General features: G+C 37.6%; 2 protein-coding genes and 1 pseudogene across 2 annotated transcripts; all 3 read left to right on the top strand.

Moving 5' to 3' along the window:
• Positions 1-1,009: 1,009 nt before the first annotated feature.
• On the top strand, positions 1,010-1,214 carry LOC130741677 (small nucleolar RNA U3; annotated as a pseudogene).
• A 5,027-nt stretch (positions 1,215-6,241) lies between these two features.
• LOC130740151 (cinnamoyl-CoA reductase-like SNL6) lies at positions 6,242-10,405 on the top strand. The gene is made up of 5 exons (XM_057592658.1): positions 6,242-6,674; positions 6,777-6,937; positions 9,370-9,561; positions 9,698-10,035; positions 10,145-10,405. The coding sequence occupies exons 1-5, from the start codon at positions 6,545-6,547 to the stop codon at positions 10,224-10,226; spliced, it is 903 nt and encodes a 300-aa protein (XP_057448641.1). The 5' UTR covers positions 6,242-6,544; the 3' UTR covers positions 10,227-10,405.
• A 13,276-nt stretch (positions 10,406-23,681) lies between these two features.
• On the top strand, positions 23,682-25,246 carry LOC130735761 (RING-H2 finger protein ATL29-like). The gene has a single exon (XM_057587658.1). The coding sequence runs from the start codon at positions 24,306-24,308 to the stop codon at positions 25,239-25,241; it is 936 nt and encodes a 311-aa protein (XP_057443641.1). The 5' UTR covers positions 23,682-24,305; the 3' UTR covers positions 25,242-25,246.
• The last annotated feature ends 478 nt before the right edge of the window (positions 25,247-25,724 follow it).

Genomic DNA, 25,724 nt, shown 5'->3' with positions numbered 1-25,724 from the left:
TGATAGCCTCAATTTCAACACTATGCCAAAAGTCCCAACCTCTGTACTCCCAGTCACTTCTGCTAGCGATGCTTGCAGGCAGTCCGTGTAGCACACCACACACCGGTTCCCCAATTCCCAAACATGAGTGAGTCCCTTCCGAATCGCCAACAATTCCGCTTTAAACGCATCACCGATGCCTAAGCTCGCCGCAAACCCCGAAATCCAGCGGCCATCAAGAGTGTGAAACAATTTAAATATTTCAATCTTGTATGTTAACTAAAAGAGTCATCAAAGTAATTGTTGCTGAATACAACAAAATGACGCATTTATCATACAACTTAGTGCCAGTTAAACGGTTAAAATTGTAGGTGTGGCTTTGCATGTGATAATTGCTAACTATCTCCATTAAAAGCAGAAAAGCAGAACAGAGAATGGCCTTTCTTATTATAACACATTCTAGATACAATTTAGGGAGGAGGCTCAGCTACATATTTGCCTGATGAATACTATTTTACACAGAAAAAACATATCAGGAGCTCTTGTTGAGTTGAAGGTGTTACAACTTACAATCATTCACAGAATCACTCACTAGCATTTATAAATGTTGTTCTATATTTTGCAGGATACATGACTGACTATTAATTTTGTAAATCCATATCAAATTATCAATGAATTTCACCAGCAGTCTAAAATCTCAAGAACAATATTGATGTTGTAACACTCACAAAGTTATCTCAAATGATAGAAACGTAGCCTAATGCCACTAAACTATCCTAACATTCCTAATACTTCTCATGCCCTTAGGTCCCTAAAATAATCAATAATCAATAGTTCAATACAATTCCATGAAATAATAATCAAAATAGTAGCTAAGAATCCAGAAAAATTAACAAAATAGTGGCCACAATCGTCATAGCAACTAGGGGGGGTGAGTGGAAAAAGGTGAAATTTGCTTGAAATAGTCCCACACCGTCTGGTCTCAGCTGAATGTGAGGGTTTATATAACTGAACATATCGAAGATTGGTCACGACCTTACTTGAACAGGATCTGTTCTATAGGCTCGTACATCTGTATCCTTGAGTTCTAAGGAGACAGGAACCAAAGTCACCGTGTGATCAGAGCGTGATTAATAGTCGTCTGATAAACCCTCGGGCTCATCAGATCAACAGTGGATGATCGTTCTCAGCCAGTGTCAACTGCTTGGGGTGGTCGCACGGTTGTCTGACAGACTCAAATCTTTTTTATTTTGCATGTAGAATATAGGAAACAAACCTAAATATAATTTAAAAGGAAATTTTGATTTATAGACTAACCATGGATGGATAATAATCACCTTGTTTCTTCCCGAAGGACTTCACTCTAGGGAGAGAAAATTGTATGGGCTTTTTTTTTGTATGGTTCAAGTCTTCAAGAAAAGCACTTACTGCAATGCCACCCACGTAGGTTATGGTATGGAGCAGAGCATGAATCTCTTTCGAAGAAGGAAATGGAGAAAGTGATATTTGGGATAGGAAAGGGATCGACATTCTCCACAACATCTTCAACACCATAACAAAGCACAAGAAGTAGCTGCCATGGGAAAGTGCTTTTCGTGTACAACCAAACGGTTCAAGAGAAAGAGCTTTCCTTGTTTTGAGTTTGGGAAAGTGATTTTGCTTGTCATGCAGAAAAAGGTTCCTTTCCTAAGTAACACATTTGAGGTAGGGGAGTTGCCACGTTCACAGGATAAAAAGAGAGGTTTATGAATTTATTTTTTGGTCAAAGAAATGTGTTTCATTGAAAGAAGGGCAAAGCCCAGGCCCAACAGGGTCACAACTCACAAAGTGGCATATTTTGGGCCCTTACGTTTCTGCTGCTGCGACTGAGAGTGTTTGGGCCCTTACTTTTGCAAGATACGAGTTTTTGTTTTATTTTATTTTACTCTTTTTTTTGGGTCAATCGTGCGGGTCGGAACTTACCCGACAAGGAATTTCGCTACCTTAGGACCGTTATAGTTACGGCCGCCGTTCACCGGGGCTTCGGTCGCCGGCTCCCTTGTCATCAGGTCAAATTATAGGACTGAGATTCATGGACAAGTAAACCCAAAGCTATGAAGTCAATTGGCTTTCTGTTAATTTGGAGATTTAGGGGTTTTTGTACGTTTCTATGACTTCATATTTTTAACTGGGGTATCAATTGAGTGTGCATGCTTGCTTTTCATTTTCTTAAGAGTTTGTGTATTGTTGTAACAATCATTTCTTGCATGTTGTAAATCTTGTGAAGCGATACTTTGACTTTTATTTCATTCATCATTTACGGAAAAAAGAAGAAGCCCAAAGCTATGTCCAACCTTATATTACATGACGAACATGTACTTCTCTCAATGTTTTTTTGGTAGACTTGTCGAAAGTTGAAATATTTCATGTCGAAACTGTGTATATAACCTTACAATAATCATTTTAAAATGGATAGAGTAAAATAACATTTGTTAATTTTCTCATTAACTATATTAATCTCACCTTAATCTCTAAATCAATTTTCTCATCATTAGAGCTAAATTCCAAGCTCGAGAGTTTTCAAAATTTCTACACACTAATAGTGTAAACTTTTTTAACCGTTAGTCAATCACGTCATTCTATTTCTTATTTTAAATATTATTAAATTCAGAATTAATTATGAGCTGGTAAAATGAATGAATGTGATTAAATGTTTGTGCAAAATTTATTTACACATGTGGATATATATTAATCTCTTCAAAAATATATTAAATATATATATCCCTAAATACTTGAATCATATATATGTCCAACAAGAAATAGGATAAAAAAAATATTTCATTCTGAAGCAAGAAAATTTATTTTACTATTATTTCTCTTCATGTGAGATGGACAAGACCAAGGGCTTAGGTGCCCTCTATAAAATTTCCTAGGCCTTGATCTTGATGGCTGTTTGTTTTGAGAATGTTTTGGTCAAACAAATAAAAAATAACTGCGAATGAGAAGACTAGCAAAAAGAAGTTTGACACTTGCCGCCAATTCGCAGTCTTTTTTGTGCATAGCAGATGCAAAGCCATCACGATTGAAAGTGGTTTCTTCTTTTTGTTTTTTTGCTGAGTCCTGTTTGGGGACTAAAGTAAAAAGTACTTAATTACTTAGCTCGCTTTTATTAAGCTTTCAATTATAGGGAAAGGGAAAATCTCATGGTGGCTACGTCTGGACAAAAACTAAATTCATAATCTATTACTTCAAACTGAGATCCTAATTATATGTTCTACCTTCCCCCTTAAGTAATTGTACTATTGTAATAGGTTACATACTTAACGAAAAAATGCATTCCTTCAACTTGGGCAGATGCATTTTAAAATGTAAAACACAAGATAATTACTAAGGGATCCTGGAATAAGAGAAAGAAATGTACCTGGGAAAGGTTCCTGAATTAACAAGCGAAGAGAATGAAGGATCAGATAACCAAGCTATATTTCGGATAATTATATCTTCACACCTTAAAAATGAGGTGTAGAGAGGTGGAGGAAGAGAGAGATAGGAAAAAAGGAGAGAGAAAGCAAAGATATAATATGTGATTTGATTGATAAAGAAAAGATAAATAGATAGTAATAAAAGTGGAAAAGAAGTCAAGAGATGTGTATATATCATAACTCCTGTATTTCTTAAACGTAACAAAGGTGAATGTTGGAAAACAATTGCACATAGAAGCAATGTGAAATGATCATGTATGGGTATTAAAAGGGAAAATAGGCAATAATTTGCAGAATCCTCTCTTTCCCCAAAGCAATTGAGAAATTTGAAAAGGTAAAAGAATTCGAACAATTATGAAAATTAAAGTAAATTTTGAAGTAATCGCTGATTTTATAACACACAGTCATACTTAAGGGCACAACTATTGAAGATGTGTCCTCACATTAAATTAATCACAAACATTTTGGATTTGGGCACACTAAGCAAACTTAAAATACTTCAATAACAGACATTTTGGATGTCGATCTTTAGACAATTAAGAATGTCATTTATATGAAGAACACTTTCGAGCTGTTGTTGCTAAAAAAAATTTGAGCTTGACATCTAACATTTTACATGTCAAGCTAGGGGCTCCTATCCTTGTCGGCTTTAAAGGTCAAAGAACCAATAGAATATCATGTTGTCTGAAGGCCTCACAACTAAGTGAGTGTCATAGAGGTAAAACAAATGAATAAATTTAGGAACATCTCATCCTAACTACGACTGATTGGTCATATGAAAACATACCTATTAACGATCACATGCACATGGACACCAATAACTCGGAAGTCCTTCCAGAAGACTTTCTAACCACTTCTTAGACTTTAAGACTCTCTACTAACTCTCTCATTGACGTGATTGTCATTAACGTGACCATCAGAGTGTTTTCTATAAATAGACTCTAGTCATGTCAACGCTTCTTTGTCGTGCAAGCTAAGTCATCCAATGCAATGCACCACTACCAAAAGCAGGAAGATTGATGCAATCTCATTTAAGTAAAAATAAGTAGTCATATTAGTATCTTAATGGAGTGCTCTTTAAAATAAGGGTATGTTTGGTACGTTGCATAGTATAAGGCATGATAGCATAAGACCTAATTATATTATGCCTAATAAGATAAGGCATGATAAAATTTTAATAATATACAGCGTTTAATCATACACTATATAATTTGGTGGTGACACTGGTGGTGTGGTAGTGGTGGTATTGGAAGGAGATGATGGTGGCAGTGGTAGTCGATGGTGGTGGCGGTGGTGGTGGTAGTAGTGGCGGTAGTGGCAGTGGTGGGGGGTGGTGACAGTGGCTGTGGAAGGTGGTATTGGTGGTTGCGGTAGCAGTGTGGTGGTGGAGAGTGGGGGCGGCAGTAGGGGTGGTGTGAAGGTATCAACGATGGTGGCAGCGACAACAATGGTGGTGGTGGCGGCAACGGTGGCGAAACGAGCGGCGGTGGTCGTGGTAGTAGTGGCGATAACTAGAGCGTGGTGGTGGCAGCGGCGGTGGTCGTGGTAGTATTGGCGATAACTAGAGCGTGGTGATGATGGCGGCGGCAACGGTGGTATTGGTGGCTGTGGTTGCAGTGTGGTGGTGGAGGCTGGGGGCGACAGTAGTGCTGGTATGAAGGTATCAACGATGGTGGCAGTGGTGGCGAATGGTAGTGGCGACGACAATAAAGGTGGTGGTGGCGGTAGTGGTGGCGGTGATGATGGTGGAGGTTGGTGGCGGCGGTCGTGGTACCAGTGGCAATAACTAGAGCGTGGTGGTAGTGGTGGTGGTAGTGGTGGAGGTAGTGGTGGAGGCGGTGGTGATGGAGGGTGGTTGTGGTGGCGGCGAAGGTGGTGGAGGGTGTTGGCGGCGACAGTGGTGTTGGTGGCGGCGACGGTGGTGGGGTGGTGGCAACTACGGTGGTTGCGGTGGTGGTGGAGGCGTTGGTTGTGGCGGTGGTGGCGGTAGTGACTGTGGTGGTGGTAGTGGTGGATGCGGTGTTGGTGGATGGTGATTGTTGTGACACTTAATTAAATATATTCAAGTAGTTTATACATTGCACTCTTATCATGCCTTATCCATCATCTATAACGTTGATTAAATAATCTATCATTTGGATGTCTAAGAGGAAATTGATGTATAAACTTATACAATACAATGTGAGCACCAAACAATTGATAAGTTTATAATATATTGTATAAGTTTATACTATTATGCCTAATACAACATACCAAACGAGTCCGAAATCGCTATCAATTACTATTCAAGCAATTAATGATAAAGAGGATAATGATAAACTTAATAAAATCCCTCAGTTTTGGTCTTGCAAGGGAATAGTTACATTTGTAGTTAGCTGGACACGCACACTGCCACCAAACTGCATTTATTTGCTCATGAATAGAGAAAAAAGTCAACATAATAAAAGTTTTTAAATATAAGTTATTTTTCTCCCTAAAGTATCACACAAGGGCTAATTGAGTGACTAATCTGTAAAAGGTTAGAGATGACCAAGTAGGTAACCTTCTTCTAATAAAGATTTTTCTATATGACATAAATAAACTTTAGATTAGATGCTTAAGCAGCACAATTATTTATCTGATGTGACACAATTTGTTGGTTATTAATACTACCATCAATCACCGATAAAAATTAAAGCAAAAGTAGTAATATTTTTATTTCCTTTGATTGAGAATTGTATATGTTAAATTTATCAATATTATAAAGTCGAAACAAAAGACCCTTCTTTGTGTGGTGTCTGACCAAGACGCAATCCACCCGTCTCTTTCCCCTGCTGCAGTGATCAAGTATGCGACCGCGCGTGCTCATCTATCAAACTATGCAACTACCTCCTTCCTACCTATCTACCCTGCACCCTCTTTCAATGCTCTCTAAGCCGCCCTTCTTTTATTTACTCCTATATATCATCATCTAACTCCAACCCTTCTATCCCACCACCACCTCTTCTTCATTTCATTCCAATATTTCTCACTCTAGCTACCATCTCTCTAATCACAAAATTACAATCACAAAAAAACTCACACAAAACAACAACAACAACACCTTAACTTCTCAAAACTCAACATCCATGGCACCTTCATTCGACATAAGCACTCATACAGTATGTGTAATGGATGCTTCAGGCCAACTAGGCTTTCGCCTCGTCCAGAAACTCCTCCAAAGAGGCTACACCGTTCATGCCTCCATTCAAAAATATGGTACTACTTCATATATGTTCACATTAATTAATTAGTTATCTTCTTAATTACCTTTCTCTGTTTTGTAAGCTCTTTGCTAACTGTTTTAATTTCTTTCTGCAGGGGTTGATAAAGAGATGTTCAATGAAATTTCAGCTGATTCTGATAAACTCAAGGTTTTCCGATCAGATCCTTTTGATTACCACAGCTTAATTGATGCTCTCAAAGGCTGCTCTGGCTTGTTCTACACATTTGAACCTCCCTTTGACCAGCCAGATTACGATGTAAGCACCATTTCTTTCTACTGTTCTTGCTATTCTCCAATTTAGTTGAAGAAATCGTTATATAAATTTTGTTCAAACATGTCATGTGTGTTTCTTTATTTAACTAAAAAAAAGCTGAGTTGATACAAACAAAGCATAGAGGACTTAATCCTCTTCTTAATTAGGCACCGGCCTGGTAATTAACAGAAAAAGACATTAGTTGAAAGATTTAATTAATGCATGAATTTTTTTTTGTTGAGAATGGTTGTTGAGTGAATTGAAATACTGCCAGAGAGTTCAATTGCGTTACTACTTGAAAGTAAGTTAACTGCATTTATTGGTGCATGTGAGTGAGGGGCACAATTTGCCTTAGTTTCTTTCTCTATCTCACTGGTTCTGTTCTGTTAATCCAATTTCCCCTTTTTCTTTTGGGGTGGGTTCAAGTCATGTGATAGCCAAGCAAATATAATAAAGTTTTAGTACTCATCTTCAAACTCAAATAATTGTAGTAGCTCATTTATATATGGGCTTAATTGCACTTTTGGTCCCCCAACTATGGCCTTCCTGCGAAAATCGTCCCTAAACTTCAAAATTAGCAAAACTCGTCCCTCAACTATACACACAGTTGCACTTTTGGTCTTCCGTTAGCATTCCGTCAGAAATCTAACAGATTGGGACTAGTGACGGAGATAATCCGTCACAATTCACAATCCAGTCACCAAATTTCTTCATCTTCCTCAATATAACCACCACTCATCCTCCCCCTCCTCATTCCTCACTTTCTCCATCTTCATCAACCTCAATCCCTCATCCTCCCCTCCCTTCTCCTTTCATTCCTCTTCACCACTACCTCCCTCAACCATCAAACGAGATCTGGGTTAGTGCGATGCAGATCTGGTGTCGCGGTGGTGCATCGATTCTCGTATGGAAAGCCAAACACGATGGGGAAGATGAATAAGGGTAGCTCCAGCGAAAAAGATTCCGATCTCAGGTGGTGGTGTCGCGGGATTGAGAGGGAGAGCGTCGAGGTTGTGTTCTTCTTCAGTTTCTCCCTCCCACTTGCCTGTTCATCTTCTTCATGTTGATTTTTGATTGAGTTTTGGGGGATTTGTTTATGTGCTGGTTGCGGTTGTTGTCGGGGGGAGCACTGGTGTTTCTGGGTTTGGATCGGTGGAGGTTGGCGTTTCTGGGCTTGGATCGGTGGAGGACGTGGTGGTTGCTGGCTAGGCGTGGTGGCGGGGTTCCGACACCAAGAACAGAAGGGCAGATGGCAGAGATGATTGAAACCCCTTTCTCTCCAGCAATCCGCTCCAATTCAATTTCAGTATGGAGAGTTTGTGTTGATGGTTGAGGGAGGTAGGGGTGAAGAGGAATGAAAGGAGAAGGGAGGGGAGGATGAGGGATTGAGGTTGATGAAGATGGAGAAAGTGAGGAATGAGGAGGGGGGGATGAGTGGTGGTTATATTGAGGAAGATGAAGAAATTTGGTGACTGGATTGTGAATTGTGACGGATTATCTCCGTCACTAGTCCCAATCTGTTAGTTTTCTGACGGAATGCTAACGGAAGACCAAAAGTGCAACTGTGTGTATAGTTGAGGGACGAGTTTTGCTAATTTTGAAGTTTAGGGACGATTTTCGCAGGAAGGCCATAGTTGGGGGACCAAAAGTGCAATTAAGCCTTATATATGTCACACTCATTTGAGCTGTTTAGTTTTCCAATTTCCAATCGTTCTTGATTCATTGCTTATTTCAATAAGTGAGTCACCTTATCAAACAATATTTCTTTTCACTAATATATTTGTAATCATATGAGTTTATGAAGAGGTTTGCACGCAATGTGACTCAATTTTCATTACATCATTTTGATATTATAACTTCAATTTTACATGACTCATAGCATTATCATGACTAGTTTAGTGAATTGGAATCAAAATGTGCTGAGAATCTTTTTTTTATATGTTCCATTATTTCCAAAGTTATTCCCATATTAACTAAAATAATTTATCCGTAAATTCATGTTGTCATGTGGATTTAAATCAATTAATAGAAAAAGGTACATGTATTTTCCAAAACCTGAGTGAAATTTCAATTTCAAAGCTGTTTGCCCCATGTGTCTCATTTATGGCAAGTAATCGTGGACAAACTTTGTGGACACAACCAAAAGTTTGGTGTAAAGGTTATAGTACTGTCTGTTTCTTTTTACCAGTTGAGGAAAGAAGAACCACTCTTAGGTTTTTTTCTATTTCATTTTTATTTACATAATAATAATCATATTTCAAAAATTATATTTTCTTATTTCCTTTATATATTTTTTTAAATAGTACTTTTGCAATTAGAAAATAAAAAAAATGTTATCAAATTACACTACACAACCCTAATGCATTGGAATGATAATACCATCAGAATTCCGTAGTTAAATATGTTGACTGATCACTTACCTTGGTAACTTACAGGAATTCATGGCGGACGTGGAGGTAAGAGCTGCACACAACGTGCTCGAAGCTTGTGCGCAGACGGAAACAATGGATAAAGTAGTTTTCACATCCGCAGCAACCGCAACCGTTTGGAGGGAGGATCGTAAAACCATGGAACTAGATTTAGATGAGAGGCATTGGAGTGATGTCAATTTCTGTCGTAAATTCAAGGTATATAGTCCTATTCTGCCAAATTTTCACTTTCTACATCTGGCTAATTTAATCTGTTGCAAAATTGATAGTAAAATAAATGTAAAGTGTGTCATCATGCATTGACATTATTCAATTGATTGCTCTGTAACAACAGTTATGGCATGGCATGTCAAAGACACTGGCAGAGAAGACAGCGTGGGCCTTAGCAATGGACAGAGGAGTGAATATGGTTTCCATAAACTCAGGTTTGGTAATGTCTCATGATCTCTCCATCAAGAACCCTTATTTGAGAGGCGCAGCTGAGATGTACGAGGATGGTGTGTTTGTGACCGTTGATTTGGAATTCTTGGTGGATGCCCACATCTGTGTCTACGAGGATGTCTCATCCTACGGTCGTTATTTGTGCTTCAACCACATCATCAACACCCAAGACGACGCCGTTCAGCTCGCTCGCAAGTTAACGCCAGCTGCTTCTTCCTCCATGCCTCAAAGGTGAGAAGGGTGTTTTGGTCATTTTGATTTTTTGTTGACTCTTTGAATATAGACTATATAATGTTGAATCTTGACTTTTTCAACTAATAGTTATTTGTATCTTGTGCAGTGATGACCATGGTAAGAGTTTCATAGAGCAGAGAATAAGCAACAAAAAGTTGAATAAATTGATGGTTGACTTTGAGGCTTGATGACTAGAATGGTGAATTGGCGATGGTACCCTTTTGGAGTTATTTTAGAGCAATAACCTTAGCTGCTCTGCGTGAAAGCTATTCATATGTACAAATGTTGTATGTATGCTCCCATACTATTATATAAATACTATGTAACAAATTCAAGTTCTTTAATAAAATATTCACTTATTTGTTTATTTCTTAATTCTCTGGCATTTTCATAGAATGGAATGAAGTTTACTTAGTTTGATCCGCTTCCTTCTCCTAAAAAAACAAAATAGCCCGCAGCTTTTCTGACTTCAAATTTGTGGCCTTATTGAGATTGTTCCACGTACGTTGTAGTATTGTCAATGAAAAAGTTGGTAAACTGAATGGTGGTCGTGTAAACACAAAGCTAAAATTTATAATCGAAACGTGTCATGAGTAACCACTCATTTTGTTGGGGATACTCCATTTAGGAATGGCGTGGCAAGAATTGCCTTCCTCCTTGTCGTCCCCGCATTGTTGTTTTGTTCCATCCGCATATTCATTACCTGCAGCATGTGAAAATTCACCCCTTCTCTGTTAGAAGTCTCACATTGGCTAGAGATAGAGCATAGATAGCCTTTATAAGTATTACATATAATAGAAATTAGATTACTTTACTGTTAGTTACTTTACTGTTACTGTTGTGATTAGTTACTTCAGTAACTAAGTAGTTAGTTAGTTAGGACTGGTTAACCATATAGCTGAGTTAGTTAGACTATGGTTAATTACTTTTACACTTAACTGAGTTAGTTAGACTATAGTTAGTTAGATCTATGGTTAGTTGCTTTACTCTTTGTATAAAAGTAAAATACTCTGTACATTACAATTCATTTAATTGAATCAAGATTTCACTCTCTTTCCTTTCTTCAAGTCTTCTCTGAATTTCATATGGTATCAGAGCTCTCTTAGAGAGAGAGCTCTTCCGCTGCAACCATGGCGGCTGAACCTGCCGGCGCCGCCGCTTATCCCTTCACCGTGCAAGATGCACAAACCGCATCCCACACCTTCTACATACATCCTAACGAGAGCCCTTCCACCGTTCTAGTTTCGCCGCCGCTATCGGAAGGAAACTACCACAATTGGGCGAGGGCGATGAAGATGAGTCTCCTCACCAAGAACAAACTAGGGTTTGTGGATGGAACGATTGCTGAACCACCTCAAGATCACCCAGTGAATCCTTTCTGGCAACGCTGCAATATGCTTGTTTTGAGCTGGTTGATCAAATCCATGAGCGTCGAGATTGCTCAATCAATTCTATGGCGAGACAAGGCTATCGATGTCTGGAAGGAGCTTCGGGAAAGGTTTTCTCAAGCAGATTTGTTCAGGATCTCAGAACTCCAAGAAGAAATCTTCAGTTTGAAACAAGGTGATAACTCTGTATCCAAATTTTACACTAGCATGAAGATTCTTTGGGATGAATTAGATGTATTGAATCCATTGCCTGTGTGTACTTGTAATCCTCGATGTTCTTGTGGAGCAATCAAGAACATAGAGGATGAGAGGAACAAGAACCAGGTTGTGAGGTTTCTTAGAGGATTGAATGACCAATATTCAGGAGTTAGGTCACAGTTGATGTTGCTAGATAGTTTACCTAATGTGAATCGAGTGTTTGCCCTTATTGCTCAACAAGAAAGACAATTTTCTGCTGAAAATGTTTCTGGTTCTAAGGCCATGATGGCTGCAAGGGATAACTCACATGACAATCGAGGAGGAGCATCAACAAGTTATCAATCTCATTCTGGAGGTTCTCAATCTCAGACTGGTTCAAGTTGTCAATCAAATTCTGGAGGATATCATTCCAACTCAGGAGGGAGTAGATATTCATCAAAGAAGTGCTCATATTGTGGGAAGATGGGACACATTGTAGATGTTTGTTACAAAAAGCATGGGTTCCCACCCGGATTCAAGTTCAAGAATTCAAAATATGCCAATAAATCTGCTAACTGTGTTCATGTTAATGATGAAGATCAGGATTCTGAGAATGGATCCACAGGACAAGAAACCACTAGATTTGGGTTCACAGCTGATCAATATCAGCATCTGCTTGCTCTACTTCCAACTTCAGATTCAAAGGGTTCTTCTTCACAGCATAGTGCCAGTGTGAATTCTTGTATTCAAGTTCTCCCCAACAAACATGGTAATGGTAGCTCGAGTGCCATATCCACAAAGAATGGTAAATCTCATCCTCTTGATACTGTTTGGGTCATGGATACTGGTGCTACAGACCACATTTGTAACACACTAGCCTATTTTAGTTCATATAGCCATATTGGATCAACTCCTGTTTCTCTACCAAATGGCATCACTGAGACAGCAAAGATTAGAGGCTCCATTCATCTCACATCAACTTTTGTTCTTCATAATGTCCTGTTTCTGCCTAATTTTCAATTCAACCTGATCTCAGTTCATAAACTAGTCAAGAGCCTTCGTTACAAGCTAATATTTGATGATGATTTTTGTGTAATACAGGATTCCAGTGCTTGGAGGACGATTGGCACAGTTAAAGCAGTCAAGGGACTTTACATCCTCAATAAGTCTTCAATTCATCCTTTATCCAAGTGTAATTCAGTGTCTTCTTCTGTTCCCCTTGTTGATATACCCACTGTCAATGTATCTTGTAGTTTTGATCCCAGTGTACACAATCTGTGGCACTATAGGTTAGGACACCCTTCTTTTGTAAAAGGGCAGTCAATAAGGGATCTTTTTCCTTATGTTCATTGTACTAAAGAACACATTTGTGATATATGTCCAATTGCAAAACAAAAGAAATTGAGTTTTCCATTGAGTACATCTTCTAGTTCTGCAATTTTCAATTTAATTCATGTTGATATATGGGGTCCAATGTCTGTTCCTTCTTTGCATGGATTCTCTTATTTCTTAACCATAGTTGATGACTACTCTAGGTATACTTGGATATACTTATTAAAGTCTAAGGCTGAGGTTAAGACATTGATTCAGGATTTTTGTACTTTAGTAGAAAATCAATTTGGAACAACTGTCAAAAGCATAAGAAGTGACAATGGAAAAGAGTTTGCACTCAGTCAATTCTATGCTAGTAAAGGGATAATTCACCAAACAAGTTGTGTTGAAACCCCTCAACAAAATTCTATTGTTGAGAGGAAGCATCAGCATATATTAAATGTAGCTCGTGCCTTGTTGTTCCAAGCACATTTACCAAAAACCTTTTGGGCTCATGCTATGGTTCACTCTATTTTCCTGATTAACAGACTCCCTACACCTGTTCTTGAAAACAAGTGTCCTTTCCAGCTCTTACACAATAAAGTCCCAGATTTGTCTTATCTCAAAGTATTTGGTTCACTTTGCTTTGCATCTACTCTTGTTAGTCATAGGACAAAGTTTGATCCTAGGGCTCAAAGGTGCATTTTTCTAGGATACAAATCAGGAACCAAGGGTTACATTGTCTTTGATCTAAAGACAAAAAGTATTTCCATTTCCAGAAACGTGGTGTTTCATGAAAACATCTTTCCCTATTTCCTTCCCACTACTTCTGGTTCAAACACAGATTCTAGTTCTTTCCCTCAACTTACCTTTATGTCGGATGAACCTTTTGACTACACTACCCCTGACATTTCTGCACCTAATACAGAACCTATAGCTTCAGGCACTTCTCATAATCCTGAGGTTATTACTCAGAGGATTTCTACCAGAGAAAGGAGGCCACCTACTTACTTACAGGATTATCATTGTACTCTTGCTGCTACAACTGCTGTGCCAACTAGTTCTTCTAGTACAGGTATCACTCATCCATTATCTCAAGTTGTTTCCTATGATAAATTGACACCTGCATATCGAGCTTTTATCATGAATATCACCACAGTCAGTGAACCAACCTGATATTCAGAGGCAGTCAAGCATGAGTGCTGGAGGAAGGCCATGGACCAAGAGATAGAGGCTTTGGAAAGAAATCACACATGGATACTTGTAGACAAACCACTAGACAAGACCCCAATTGGGTGCAAATGGGTTTACAAGGTCAAACACAAACAGGATGGGACAATTGAAAGGTACAAGGCACGCCTAGTTGTCAAAGGTTATACACAAGTAGAGGGCATAGACTTTATGGACACTTTTTCTCCAGTAGCTAAGATGACAACACTTCGGGTGTTATTGGCTCTAGTTGCTACTAACAATTGGTTTATTCACCAATTGGATGTGGATAATGCCTTTTTACATGCTAGTCTTGAGGAGGAGATCTATATGGCATTACCTCAGGGACTCAAGCCTTCTAAGCCAAATCAAGTTTGTCTCTTGCAAAAGTCCCTCTATGGGCTCAAGCAAGCCAGCAGGCAATGGTACACAACTTTGTGTCTTGCTCTAATTGACCTTGGCTTTGTCCAAAGCTCAGCAGATCACACTTTGTACATCAAAACAGGAGACTCAGGGAAATTTACTGCCTTGTTACTCTATGTAGATGATGTTTTGTTAGCAGGCAATGACATGACAGAGATCATGGCAGTGAAGACATCTCTTCATGATAAATTTCGCATAAAAGACATGGGAGAAGCCAAGTTCTTCCTTGGTTTAGAGATTGCAAGGTCTACTCAGGGCATCATTCTGAATCAGAGGAAGTGTGCTCTTGAATTGCTTTCAGATTCAGGACTCTTAGCTTGCAAGTCAGCCACAACTCCCATGGATAACTCACAAAAGATTGGTGCTACCACAGGGACACCACTCTCTGATATCAGTTCTTATCGTCGTCTCATAAGTCGACTTTTGTACCTAACCACCACTAGACCTGACATATCATTTGCTGTGCATCAACTAAGCCAGTATCTCTCAGCTCCAACTGATGTTCATGAAGCAGCAGCACATAGGATTCTTCGATACATCAAAGGAAATCCTGGTTGTGGTTTATTCTACTCTGCTTTATCCTCTTCAGTTTTGACAGCCTTTAGTGACTCTGATTGGGCAGGGTGTGTTGACACTCGCAGATCTATCACAGGTTACTGTATGTTCCTTGGCACTTCATTGATATCCTGGCGATCTAAGAAGCAAAACACTGCTTCAAGATCGTCTTGTGAGGCAGAATATCGTGCAATGGCGGCTGCAGTTTGTGAAATTCAGTGGTTAAGCTATCTGTTGCATGATTTACAAGCTCCTCCTCAGTCACCTGTGTCAATGTATTGTGACAATCAGTCCGCCATGCATATAGCACACAATCCCAGCTTCCATGAGAGAACCAAACATATTGAGCTGGATTGTCACATAGTCCGTGAAAAACTCCACCAAGGCTTAGTGCATCTTCTGCCTGTTTCATCTTCTCACCAGCTTGCAGATATTTACACCAAGCCTTTGACTCCAGCACCATTCAAGCACATTTTTTCCAAACTGGGAATGCAAGACATCCATTCTCCAGTTTGAGGGGGACTATTACATATAATAGAAATTAGATTACTTTACTGTTAGTTACTTTACTGTTACTGTTGTGATTAGTTACTTCAGTAACTAAGTAGTTAGTTAGTTAGGACTGGTTAACCATATAGCTATTACATATAATAGAAATTAGATTACTTTACTGTTAGTTACTTTACTGTTACTGTTGTGATTAGTTACTTCAGTAACTAAGTAGTTAGTTAGTTAGGACTGGTTAACCATATAGCTGAGTTAGTTAGACTATGGTTAATTACTTTTACACTTAACTGAGTTAGTTAGACTATAGTTAGTTAGATCTATGGTTAGTTGCTTTACTCTTTGTATAAAAGTAAAATACTCTGTACATTACAATTCATTCAATTGAATCAAGATTTCACTCTCTTTCCTTTCTTCAAGTCTTCTCTGAATTTCATAATAAGGGTAGTGCAAACCTCAACTCTTGAGCTAGCTTTTGTGGTTGAGTATAGGTCTCACAATTTCTAATATTCTCTGTTTCCATGATCACATGTCCTCATATGAGAGATCTTGAACATGTCATTAAAGTTTTCAAAAAAATAAACTAAATATATAAAATGCAGAAATTTATGAGATAAAGTGGTCACATGTCGTGAACCAAATAACTCAAAAGCTTAATATATTAAATAAATAACGAATGAAATATTATATTACTAATATATAAAAAATAAGAGGCACGTAAGTATGTATTTAGGGACTTGAGACAAATGTTTATTTTAATTACTCTATAGTGCATCAATTCTCTTCTTGAAATTGAACTTTTTTTCCAAGAAATAATTCTCACATCCGGGAATCATAAAACTAATCATCTCGAGATTCGGATATCACAATAAATGAGCAGAATGATCCAATAAAATAGACTAGGTACTAATGTAAAACTAAAAATATATAGTATATCTTTTTGTAAAATATAATCATAAATCAATAAGAAGTTACCAAGGAATTTTAAAATATACTATAATTAAATAGAGGAGATTACTATCGAATGATTGGTTTAAGTAATATATATATATATATATATTTATATATAATAATTAATTCATGTGAAGAATTCATAGAAAGATGAAAAAGAAAAAATGCATAATAAAGATAGAGAATGTAGTAAGAGTACTGAACTCTGGTTAAAAAAGAAAAAGAATCCCTCCCAATTAGCCAAAAAAAAAAAAAGAGTACTGAACTCTAGAACTCTCCAATTTTGTTAGGAGACCCGCATTTATTTTTCATTTGCATTATTAGTGCCATAGTGTGAAAGGAGTACCTAAAAGGTAACGTCTGACTGAAGATTCTGGAGTGTTCCAGCAAATCAATAATACTATTAAGGGTTAATGGTCAAATTGGTCCCTGTGTTTGTAGTGACTTTTGATTTTAGTCCATCCCCGAAAAAAACTTGCCGATCTCTCCCTACAGTTACAATCATTTTGGTTTTAGTCCTCACCGGAGGGCGGAGCTCCGGTGAGTCCCCACCTGGCACGCTGACGTGTTAAATGAGTCCTAAGTGGATTTTTTAATTGTTTTAAATTCGGATTTAATATTAAACTTAAAACAAAATTAAAAAGAAAAACCCCTAAATGCCCTTCTATTTCACCCCAAATCCCCCAAGTCTCTCATAAATCCCTAAATTCCCAAATCAATCGAAGACCAAAAATAGACACTCGATGCTTCTTATCTTCATCTCCTTCTCCAGAGTACCAAAACCCAGATCGTGAGTGAACGAACAACCTTGCTAGAGGAAGGAAGCTTGCTGGACCAAAACTGTGATTTTGATGAGGATATTGAGTAGTGTAAATTCCTTACCTCAGCAAATAATGGATTGAGAAATAGATCTGAAATGCTGAATGAAATTTCTTCCCTTATTATTCAAAATCACAGATTACAAGTGTACAGAATGCAGAATTGCAAAAAAAAAATATTCAAAAGGAACATATAGAAAGAAGAAGGGGAAAAAATGTGGTTACATTATCCTATATAAAACCAATAATCTCAAAGATATTGGCAAAAAGTGTATGTTAGAAAAAAAAGTGGATGATGAAGTTGAACTGCATCATCTGACAGTAGAAGCAACAGTGTGTGCCCACAATCTGAGACTATCTTTCATGTCAATTTCATTTTTTAAAGAAGGGACTTTCCAATTCATCAAAGGGTTCTCTTTTTTCCTTTTTTCATGAAATTCCCATGCTTCAGAAAGGTAAGGTCTTGGAACCAAAGACTCATCAAAATCTTCTTCTTCTTCCTCTTGTTCCTCTTCCTTCTTCTTCCCTAACCTCTGCAACCCAGGAAGAATCGAAGCCAAGCTTGAATGTTTATCTTCCAATGAGAAAACAAAACCCAGATCCAGGGAGAACACGCAGAAGAAGAATAAGAGAAACAATGAACGAAGGAAGAGAACCCACTTTTCAGATCGAAGAAGGAAGGATGAACACAAAGAAGGAAGAGAGAACACGCAGATGAGGGAAGGTAGAAGATGATTTGGGGGATTTGGGTATTTAGGGTTTTTTAGGTTTTATTTTTTTTTAATTTTGTTTTAAATCCACCTAGGACTCATTTAAGTATTTAACACATCAGCGTGCCAGGTCGGACCTCCGACCTCCGGTGAGGACTAAAACCAAAATGATTGTAACTGCAAGGAGAGATCGACATGTTTTTTCCGCGGAGGGACTAAAATCAAAAGTCACTACAAACACAGGGACCAATTTGACCATTAACCCTACTATTAAAAGAACAAAGATTCAAAGACCTAAATGTTGATGTGTCGCAACCACAAGCATTCTGCTCTCTCATGCAATCTTAGACTGAGTGGAATTCCACATGACATTCTACAAGCTCTTCTCTCCTTCTTCCTGTACACGTAGCATTTTCTTCTTTTTTTTGTTTTCCTATCAAGCTCCACTCACCATTCTCTCTCCCACTATCTCCTTTCATTATCAAGAACTCCTTCTCTCTCCCACTATTTTGTTTGTTTCAAAAAAATACTCCCCCATTCACGTTGAATTCTTTCATGACTATTTTTTTATCAATAAATTTTTAACTGTAAATTTATGATAATAAACAAATTTATATTATATATATCCAAGTTTCCTATAATAATATATTTGGATCCTGTTTTACTTTCACAAATTATGGGTTTAAATAAATTTAAGATATTTTTTGAGTTTTAAAAAAAAAAATTCTGATTTTTTTTCAAATAATGCTCTCTCCTTTCACCTAGGCTGTTGTTTCATCTCCCAAATTTCAAATTTTGAAACCATTCATCATTAAACCCTACCTGATGCAATTACTCCTCTTCAGTTTCCCAACATCTCTTTCTCGAGATTTTCTACCACCACCTCCCCTTTTCCCAATTGCCTGTGTGCATTCCCACTATTCTTTCTAACTGGTAGTATATTTTTGAGACCCTTCTCATCTTCATATCAGAACCCTTCGTCCACCACCATCCCTCAACAGCGGCATCGCCATCTGCCCGATTTTGACTCCCATTCCCTCTTCTCTTTCACCGAGTCTCATTTTTCCAGTTGTGGCTGTGAATTGTTCTTTTACGTTTGTGTTTGAACTAAGATTCATCCTCCAAACAGTCTTTGTTGCACTGCCTTCTCCACCCGCGGCCGCCGCCAAGCCGTTGTTGCAGTTTTCTCCTGTGATATGTAATTTGTGAGTATTTTTTATTAACTGTTAGTCACCATTTAATTTTTTTCGTTTAAATTCTAGGATTGATTTTTCTTTCCATTTGAATTCAAATTCTTGCACCATCTCTGGCGAGGTTGAGGGTGGACAAAGAAGCAACGTTGATGACTCATTTGGATAGGTTGCAGAGATCAGATTTTTAATTGTACTCAGTACTCACGATAAATCAAGGTTTAAACACTTTTCAACTGCCCCTAAGAATTTAGAGTGTCTATTTTAATTTGTCATTTTTTTGGCTTATGGAAAAAGTCTATGCTCAGATAACACTTCAACATTGTTAAAGGATGAAACTTAAGCTTGAAATTTTTTGATAACTACTTCTTCATAATCTGCTTCTTCTATTTTAAAAACTTACTTAAAAATTCTGATTTTTCAGTGCACAACAAGAGCAAGAATGGATACAAATTCGGATTTCCTTGGTTCATGTAGATTTTCACAATTTGAATTTTTAGTTTGAATTTTTTTCAGGTGATGTGGAGATGGGCTAAACAATAAGAATTGATACATGCTCTAGGTAAGTACGAAGTATTATCAGCTTCTACTATGATTACCCATTGCAGTTTCTCTCATTAGATCTTCTTGAATGATTTTTGTTTGGAGATCCTCTGTTTTTGCTAACTTACATCATCATGAACAGAGTTTTAGGATCTTTGCAGGAGGATCTGTTTAATTTCTATATGAAGGGAAGATAGCTTATTTAAATTAACTAGGAAGTTGATTGTGTTTTGGTTGTTAGTTTGTGTTTTGTATTTATGTTTGTAAATGTCTGTGGATATATTTTGTTCCCTCTCTAACTGTAATGGACCTAGATATTTTGTTGAATTGATGCACCTCTATGAGTAGTTTTTAAGAATTGCAACTACTGACTTGTGATTTTATGTTCTGATTTCTATTTTCAGTGGGAATGCTGACAGAGCTTTAGATAGCCTGTGGCAGAAGAAGAAGGCTGAGATTAAGCTGCAATATATTTTGCTTTCAAGGTCTATTTTTGTTAGAGATATTTGAGTATTAAAATCAACATAAAGTTGAAACATTTGTTTGCAGAGAGGATCAGCCGAGAAAGAACTTTTGCAACAAAGTGAAGGAACCACATTCCATGAAAAGGTATCTACATGATTCAACATTGTCGTCATTGGAGGTTCACCTTGATTTTATTGTTCTCATCTCATTACATATTTTGAGAAGAAAATTGTGATGAAAAATTGATTATAATTTTTGGCTGAGAACAATCAAATAAGCTTTATTTTTAACCTTTGAAAGAGATTGCTTTGCCATGAATTTTTCTATTTTAGTGAAAAGAGATTAACCTTTGTATTTTTTTGAAGATCTGTATAGTTTAGTTGAGGTATAAGTTGTTTAGTTTCTATTAATGAGATCCTTTTCTGAAGATCAGTATATTCTAGTTAAAGCTAAAAGCTAATCGTAGTAATGAGATCCTTCTTAATAAACCATGTGCTGCTTTGGTCAAAGATCCAATCAAGGTAAGTAATGTACTATTAACTCTTTTATTTATATGAATTCGTTATGGGGCTGATGTTTATTCATTCTTTCATTTTTTAGGATCCTGCTGATTTTGAAGTTCCTGCTGATGTTTTGGAACTCATTGATCAAACATTTCTATTCAAAATTGAAGTCAATAACAACTCAAACTCGATATTTGAACCATCGTACCGAGTTAAGAAAATCTGCTATGACTCAGAGGTTATGTGTCAGTTTCAGGCATCCCTTCCCTCTATTGAGGGTTCCGCTCCATTGTTGATTATGGGGACCCCTACTTCAGTGCTGAAGGGTGAATCTTCATCTCCGATTATAGAGGAGTTTTCCTTGAGGAATAACTTGGATCAACTAGACATCATTTTGCTAATTTATTATCAATTTTGTATATCATTCATTGCGACACTGTGTAGAACCTCAAATCCTTTTCATAATGAAGTTGTTCTTATTTGATGGTTTATTCAATAGAATACCATTGCATGATTTAATCTGTACAGGTGTATGCTCTTCTATTCATGGAAATCGTTTAAATATTTTGGTCAATTGGTGTAAATTTATGTCGTTTTAAAAGCCTTCGTCATATTGTTGCGCTGATTTATACTTACTTATTTGCTTATAAAGTATGAATTGATTGATATATGCTCCCCGTGAAAAATCTAGTTAAGATATATTTCAGCTGGATTATAAATTCAAGTGGGTGGGCAGAGGGTACGTGGAGCATAAGGGTGCGATTGAGAGCGTAAAAGAGAAAGCCATCATTATAGCTTAAATGTAAACGCGTTACAGAGGCAATTCTACAAACAAACTTGAGAAGGCCATCGCATTTATTGAAGAATAATAAATTGCCTTAAGACTTTGCTACTGTTTTAATGTTTAGAGTACGAAAAGAATAGCCTTGTGAACACACTCATTAATTAGGAAAATAGCTAGATGTGTACTTCTTCAAACAGAGTTGTGCAAGTGGCTCTACATAATGGCCTGTCTCAACTCTCAAGTCTCAACCCATTTATTAGTATTTGATGTGGACTTCAACCCATTAGCCTTATCACCTAGCCTAATGATGTGCATGCCTTAATAGATGATAAAAATACTGGGAGGCAAGGGCGTATCTAAGGCTATGTTTGGATTGATGGAACATAACGGAGCGGAACGGAACGGAATAGAATGGAATAGAATGGAGCGGAATGGAATGGAACAAACATCACATTCCATCGTTTGGGTATTTTATGATGGAACGGAACAAAATTTTCACTTCATTGTTTGGATAACGAACGGAGCGGAATCAGTTATAACTTTTTTCTTCCTATATTATCCTTTTTATTTTTTATTGCTTTACCAAAACTGTCAAAAAATAATTATCATCTTTTTCACAGCAAAAAAATTCTCTTCCCATTTTTGTTATAAAGTACAGAATAGTTATATATGATAGGTAACGCCTAAAGAAGCAATAATTCAGAATGGTAACAAATTAACAACGAACTGCAATTTCAAAAAAAAATGAACTGCAACTAGTCATTAGAATTTATCTAGACAACTATGTATAAAAATTACGCAAACTTTTCTTTTTCTTTCAAATGCAGAACACTGTAAGACAATACAAAACAAACCTCACCAATGACATATTCTTACCGTGAACTATTCTTAATCTGATGGGTGCAGTGTGTCTTATTGAAGATGTTGCAATAAACATTGTGGCTACAACTTTAGCAGCGTCAGCAACATTGAAGAGAAAAAAACATAAACAACGTGAATGAGTTTCGGTGGAAAGATGATAATATGAACGCAGAAGTATGAAGCTTTTTTCACAATTGCAAAATCAAGCAAGGTGTGAAGAGAGAAAAGTAGGGTAAAAACATGGGGGGTTATTGAGGGAGTTACAAAAGGGTAAAAGAGTATTTTAATAATTTTATTAGACATTAGTTTTTTCTCCATCCCATTTCTCCCAAATTTGGGGGAGGAAAAATGAGGGAAAGTAGTGGTATCTGATGGAATGTGTACCATCAGGTTCCATTTCACTCCATCCAATTTTAAATAAACCAAACAATGGACCTATCCCTCCCTCCCCTCTCTTCCACTCCACTCCCTCCTCCTCCATCAATCCAAACGAAGCCTAAGGGAGCTGAGACAGAGTGACGATTTCTTAAGAATTTTAAATTTTAAACAACTATATGTGTATTTTTGGATAAATCTATATAGAATCTTTTCCTTATTAGTAGGAGTATTATTCTGGATACCAAAATACTATGCAGATTTATTATTATTTTATTTTAGCTAAAAATAAATCCTAGATACACTTGTATCAGGATTGGAATTTATCCTCAATGCATGCATCTTGTTAAATCCTTTGACTTATGATTTGAATGATTATTATTCTTTAATTAGTGATGGAGAGTTAAAAGAAAACATGTAAGATTGTGCTCTTCATCTTGTGGGGGATCTTTTCAGTTTTCAGTGGTGAAAATAGTACTCAGATATGACACTTACCATTAGGAGAAGGCCACACTTGGGGATGATTTGACTATTTTATATTTCAGTTCTTCCCCCCCTTAAACGCAGCAACAGCACTAGTCTTGGCTTGAACTTTAAAAAGAAAAAGGAAAAGGAAAGAAAATAGAAAGAATAGGTGGCTTGAAATTTGAATGATTTGTTGACTTCCAAATTCATTTCATGTAAATATTATATTATTGGTGAATGGTGATCAATGATAAGAAAATTCATCATATCATAAAGCTCCTCCACTGAACTGCCTATCCCAGATCCGCGTAAAGGAGGAAGCCCAATAGTGGCAGTCCTATATGACAAAACATTAGAAACCAGACGGGCCCCCAGCCCGAATAAAGAGTCATTGTTGGTTCAATATTACATTTTTTTTGAAACTCATATATCAATATTGCTGGACCTGGCTATGGAATGAATCAACCCGTTAACCTTTGTAAAAAAAAAACCATTAATTAATAAATGCTGCTAAATAAATATAAATATTTGCCTCCAACAGTTAATCAATATTAATATTCGTTAATAATATACAATTTAAGACATAGATTTACCTGTTAAAAAAAAAAAGACATAGATTTACATACACACAATGGTACGCGTCTACACTTTCACTGATTCAGATTCATTCTCGATAGTGTCCGGACATGAGCCCTCATTCCTCTCATGAAGACTCGTTCAATACCAAAATCCCGCGTAACTGAGGCCTAACATCTAGTAGTATATTCTCGCATAACACATTCTTAAAAAAATCTGAAAAAAAAAACAAGAATAAAAGACAGAAAAAGAAAGAAATTAAAACCTCACCACTTTAACTCTCATCGTTACTTTCCCTATTTTGCTTCCATCATTCGCCAACAACACTAGCTACGTTTTGTTTTGTGCTTAAACTTCTCTCATCCATGAAACCTCCACCATAACAAAGCTCTTTCTCAAACCACCTAGCTTGTGTAGCAAGCAACATATATCCATTCATATTCTTCATCATCTTTTGCTATGTCTTCCCCAAAAGCAGAGAATTTTGAAACTCCACGACCGCCACCCGTAGTTACCTCCTCCTACACCACTCTCCCGGCGCTAGTCGCCTTCGCCCTTCTCGCGGTGGTGGTCTGCTTCGTCGGCTTCGGCATCCTCTACTCCTGCCGGTGTTGTTTCCTCAGCGTCATACACACGTGGGCCTTCCAACAATCAGCCTCCGGCACCACCCTCGTCCGCCTCTCCCGCAACAACAACAACGCCTCATCATCGTCTCCTAATTACAGAGGCCTCGACCCTTCTCTCCTGCAAACGTTCCCCACTTTTCTCTACGCCTCCGTCAAGAACCTCCGCAAGGGGAAGAATTACAGCCTCGAATGCGCCATCTGTTTGCTGGAATTCGAGGACGACAGTCTCCTCCGCCTCCTCACCGCCTGCTGCCATGTGTTCCACCAGGACTGCATTGATCTCTGGCTCCGGTCTCACAAGACGTGTCCCGTTTGTCGCGTGGATCTCGACTCACCGGCCAACTTAGCGTCACCAAAACTTCAGGAGGTTGTGTTGGAGGACGATCATAATGACAATGTTGTAGAAGAGAGAAGAGGTACTGGTGATGATGTGTGCATTGAGGTGAAAGAAGGTGAAGGAGATCATCATCATGGTGGTGATGATAATGATGAGAGGTTGTTTCCACGGTCACACTCTACCGGGCATTCGGTGGTTATGATAAGAGGAGGAGCCGGAGAACAAGATGATAAGTACACGTTGAGGTTGCCGGAGCACGCGGCGTTGAAAGTTGTTAGAGGAGGGCGTAACTGCACTAAGAGTTGTTCCAGTTACAAGGATATGGCTGCTCCTTCAGCTGCAGCTGCTGCTGCACCTTGTAGTAATTGTGGTTATGTACAGAGTCAAACTGTGTTTGGTTGCTCTTCACGTAGCACTGCAGAAAATACTTGAGTTTCTTACTCCTCTATTCTATTGTTTCTTTTTATTTTCTTAAAGTTAAAATCCTATATGTGCTTTAAGATAGAAGATTGTAGATTATTTTATTCTTAGTATAGCTAGTATATGGAAGTAATTAGATGAACTAGGTTTAATTAGTAGCGAGACATTTAGCTTTAATTTGATTAAGAGTTTTTTTTTTGTTACATTTGGAATAGTAGCTTTGTAACATTTACCAACAAGATTTTAGCCCAAAGTGAAATTAAAGAGAAAGATGTGCCCAGATTTAAGTTACTGTGGTTAAGACTTTCCTGCGGCTGATATATATTTGAATTGCAAGCTTTAATTCTTTGTATTTCCTCCCATCCTGCATTACTCCTTCTGAATAATCAGCTCTTACCAAATCAAAGCCACCAGATCAATATAATATATCCAAGTTCCAAATAGCTCGGCGCCAGCAGAAACATAGGAAAAACCAACACTGTGCCCAAGCATATA

The sequence above is a fragment of the Lotus japonicus genome, chromosome 2 (assembly GCF_012489685.1).
Source record: "Lotus japonicus ecotype B-129 chromosome 2, LjGifu_v1.2".
Classification (NCBI taxonomy): domain Eukaryota; kingdom Viridiplantae; phylum Streptophyta; class Magnoliopsida; order Fabales; family Fabaceae; genus Lotus; species Lotus japonicus.
Note: the sequence above shows the minus strand (reverse complement) of the source record. Positions and strands in the feature narration are given on the sequence as shown.

Excerpts from the sequence above, each read along its gene's own strand:
- LOC130735761 (XM_057587658.1), top strand. The coding sequence starts at position 24,306 with ATGTCTTCCCCAAAAGCAGAGAATTTTGAAACTCCACGACCGCCACCC.
- LOC130740151 (XM_057592658.1), top strand. The coding sequence starts at position 6,545 with ATGGCACCTTCATTCGACATAAGCACTCATACAGTATGTGTAATGGAT. Across the intron at positions 6,675-6,776 it reads TGCCTCCATTCAAAAATATG|GGGTTGATAAAGAGATGTTC; the intron begins GTACTACTTCAT and ends TTCTTTCTGCAG. Across the intron at positions 6,938-9,369 it reads TTGACCAGCCAGATTACGAT|GAATTCATGGCGGACGTGGA; the intron begins GTAAGCACCATT and ends GGTAACTTACAG.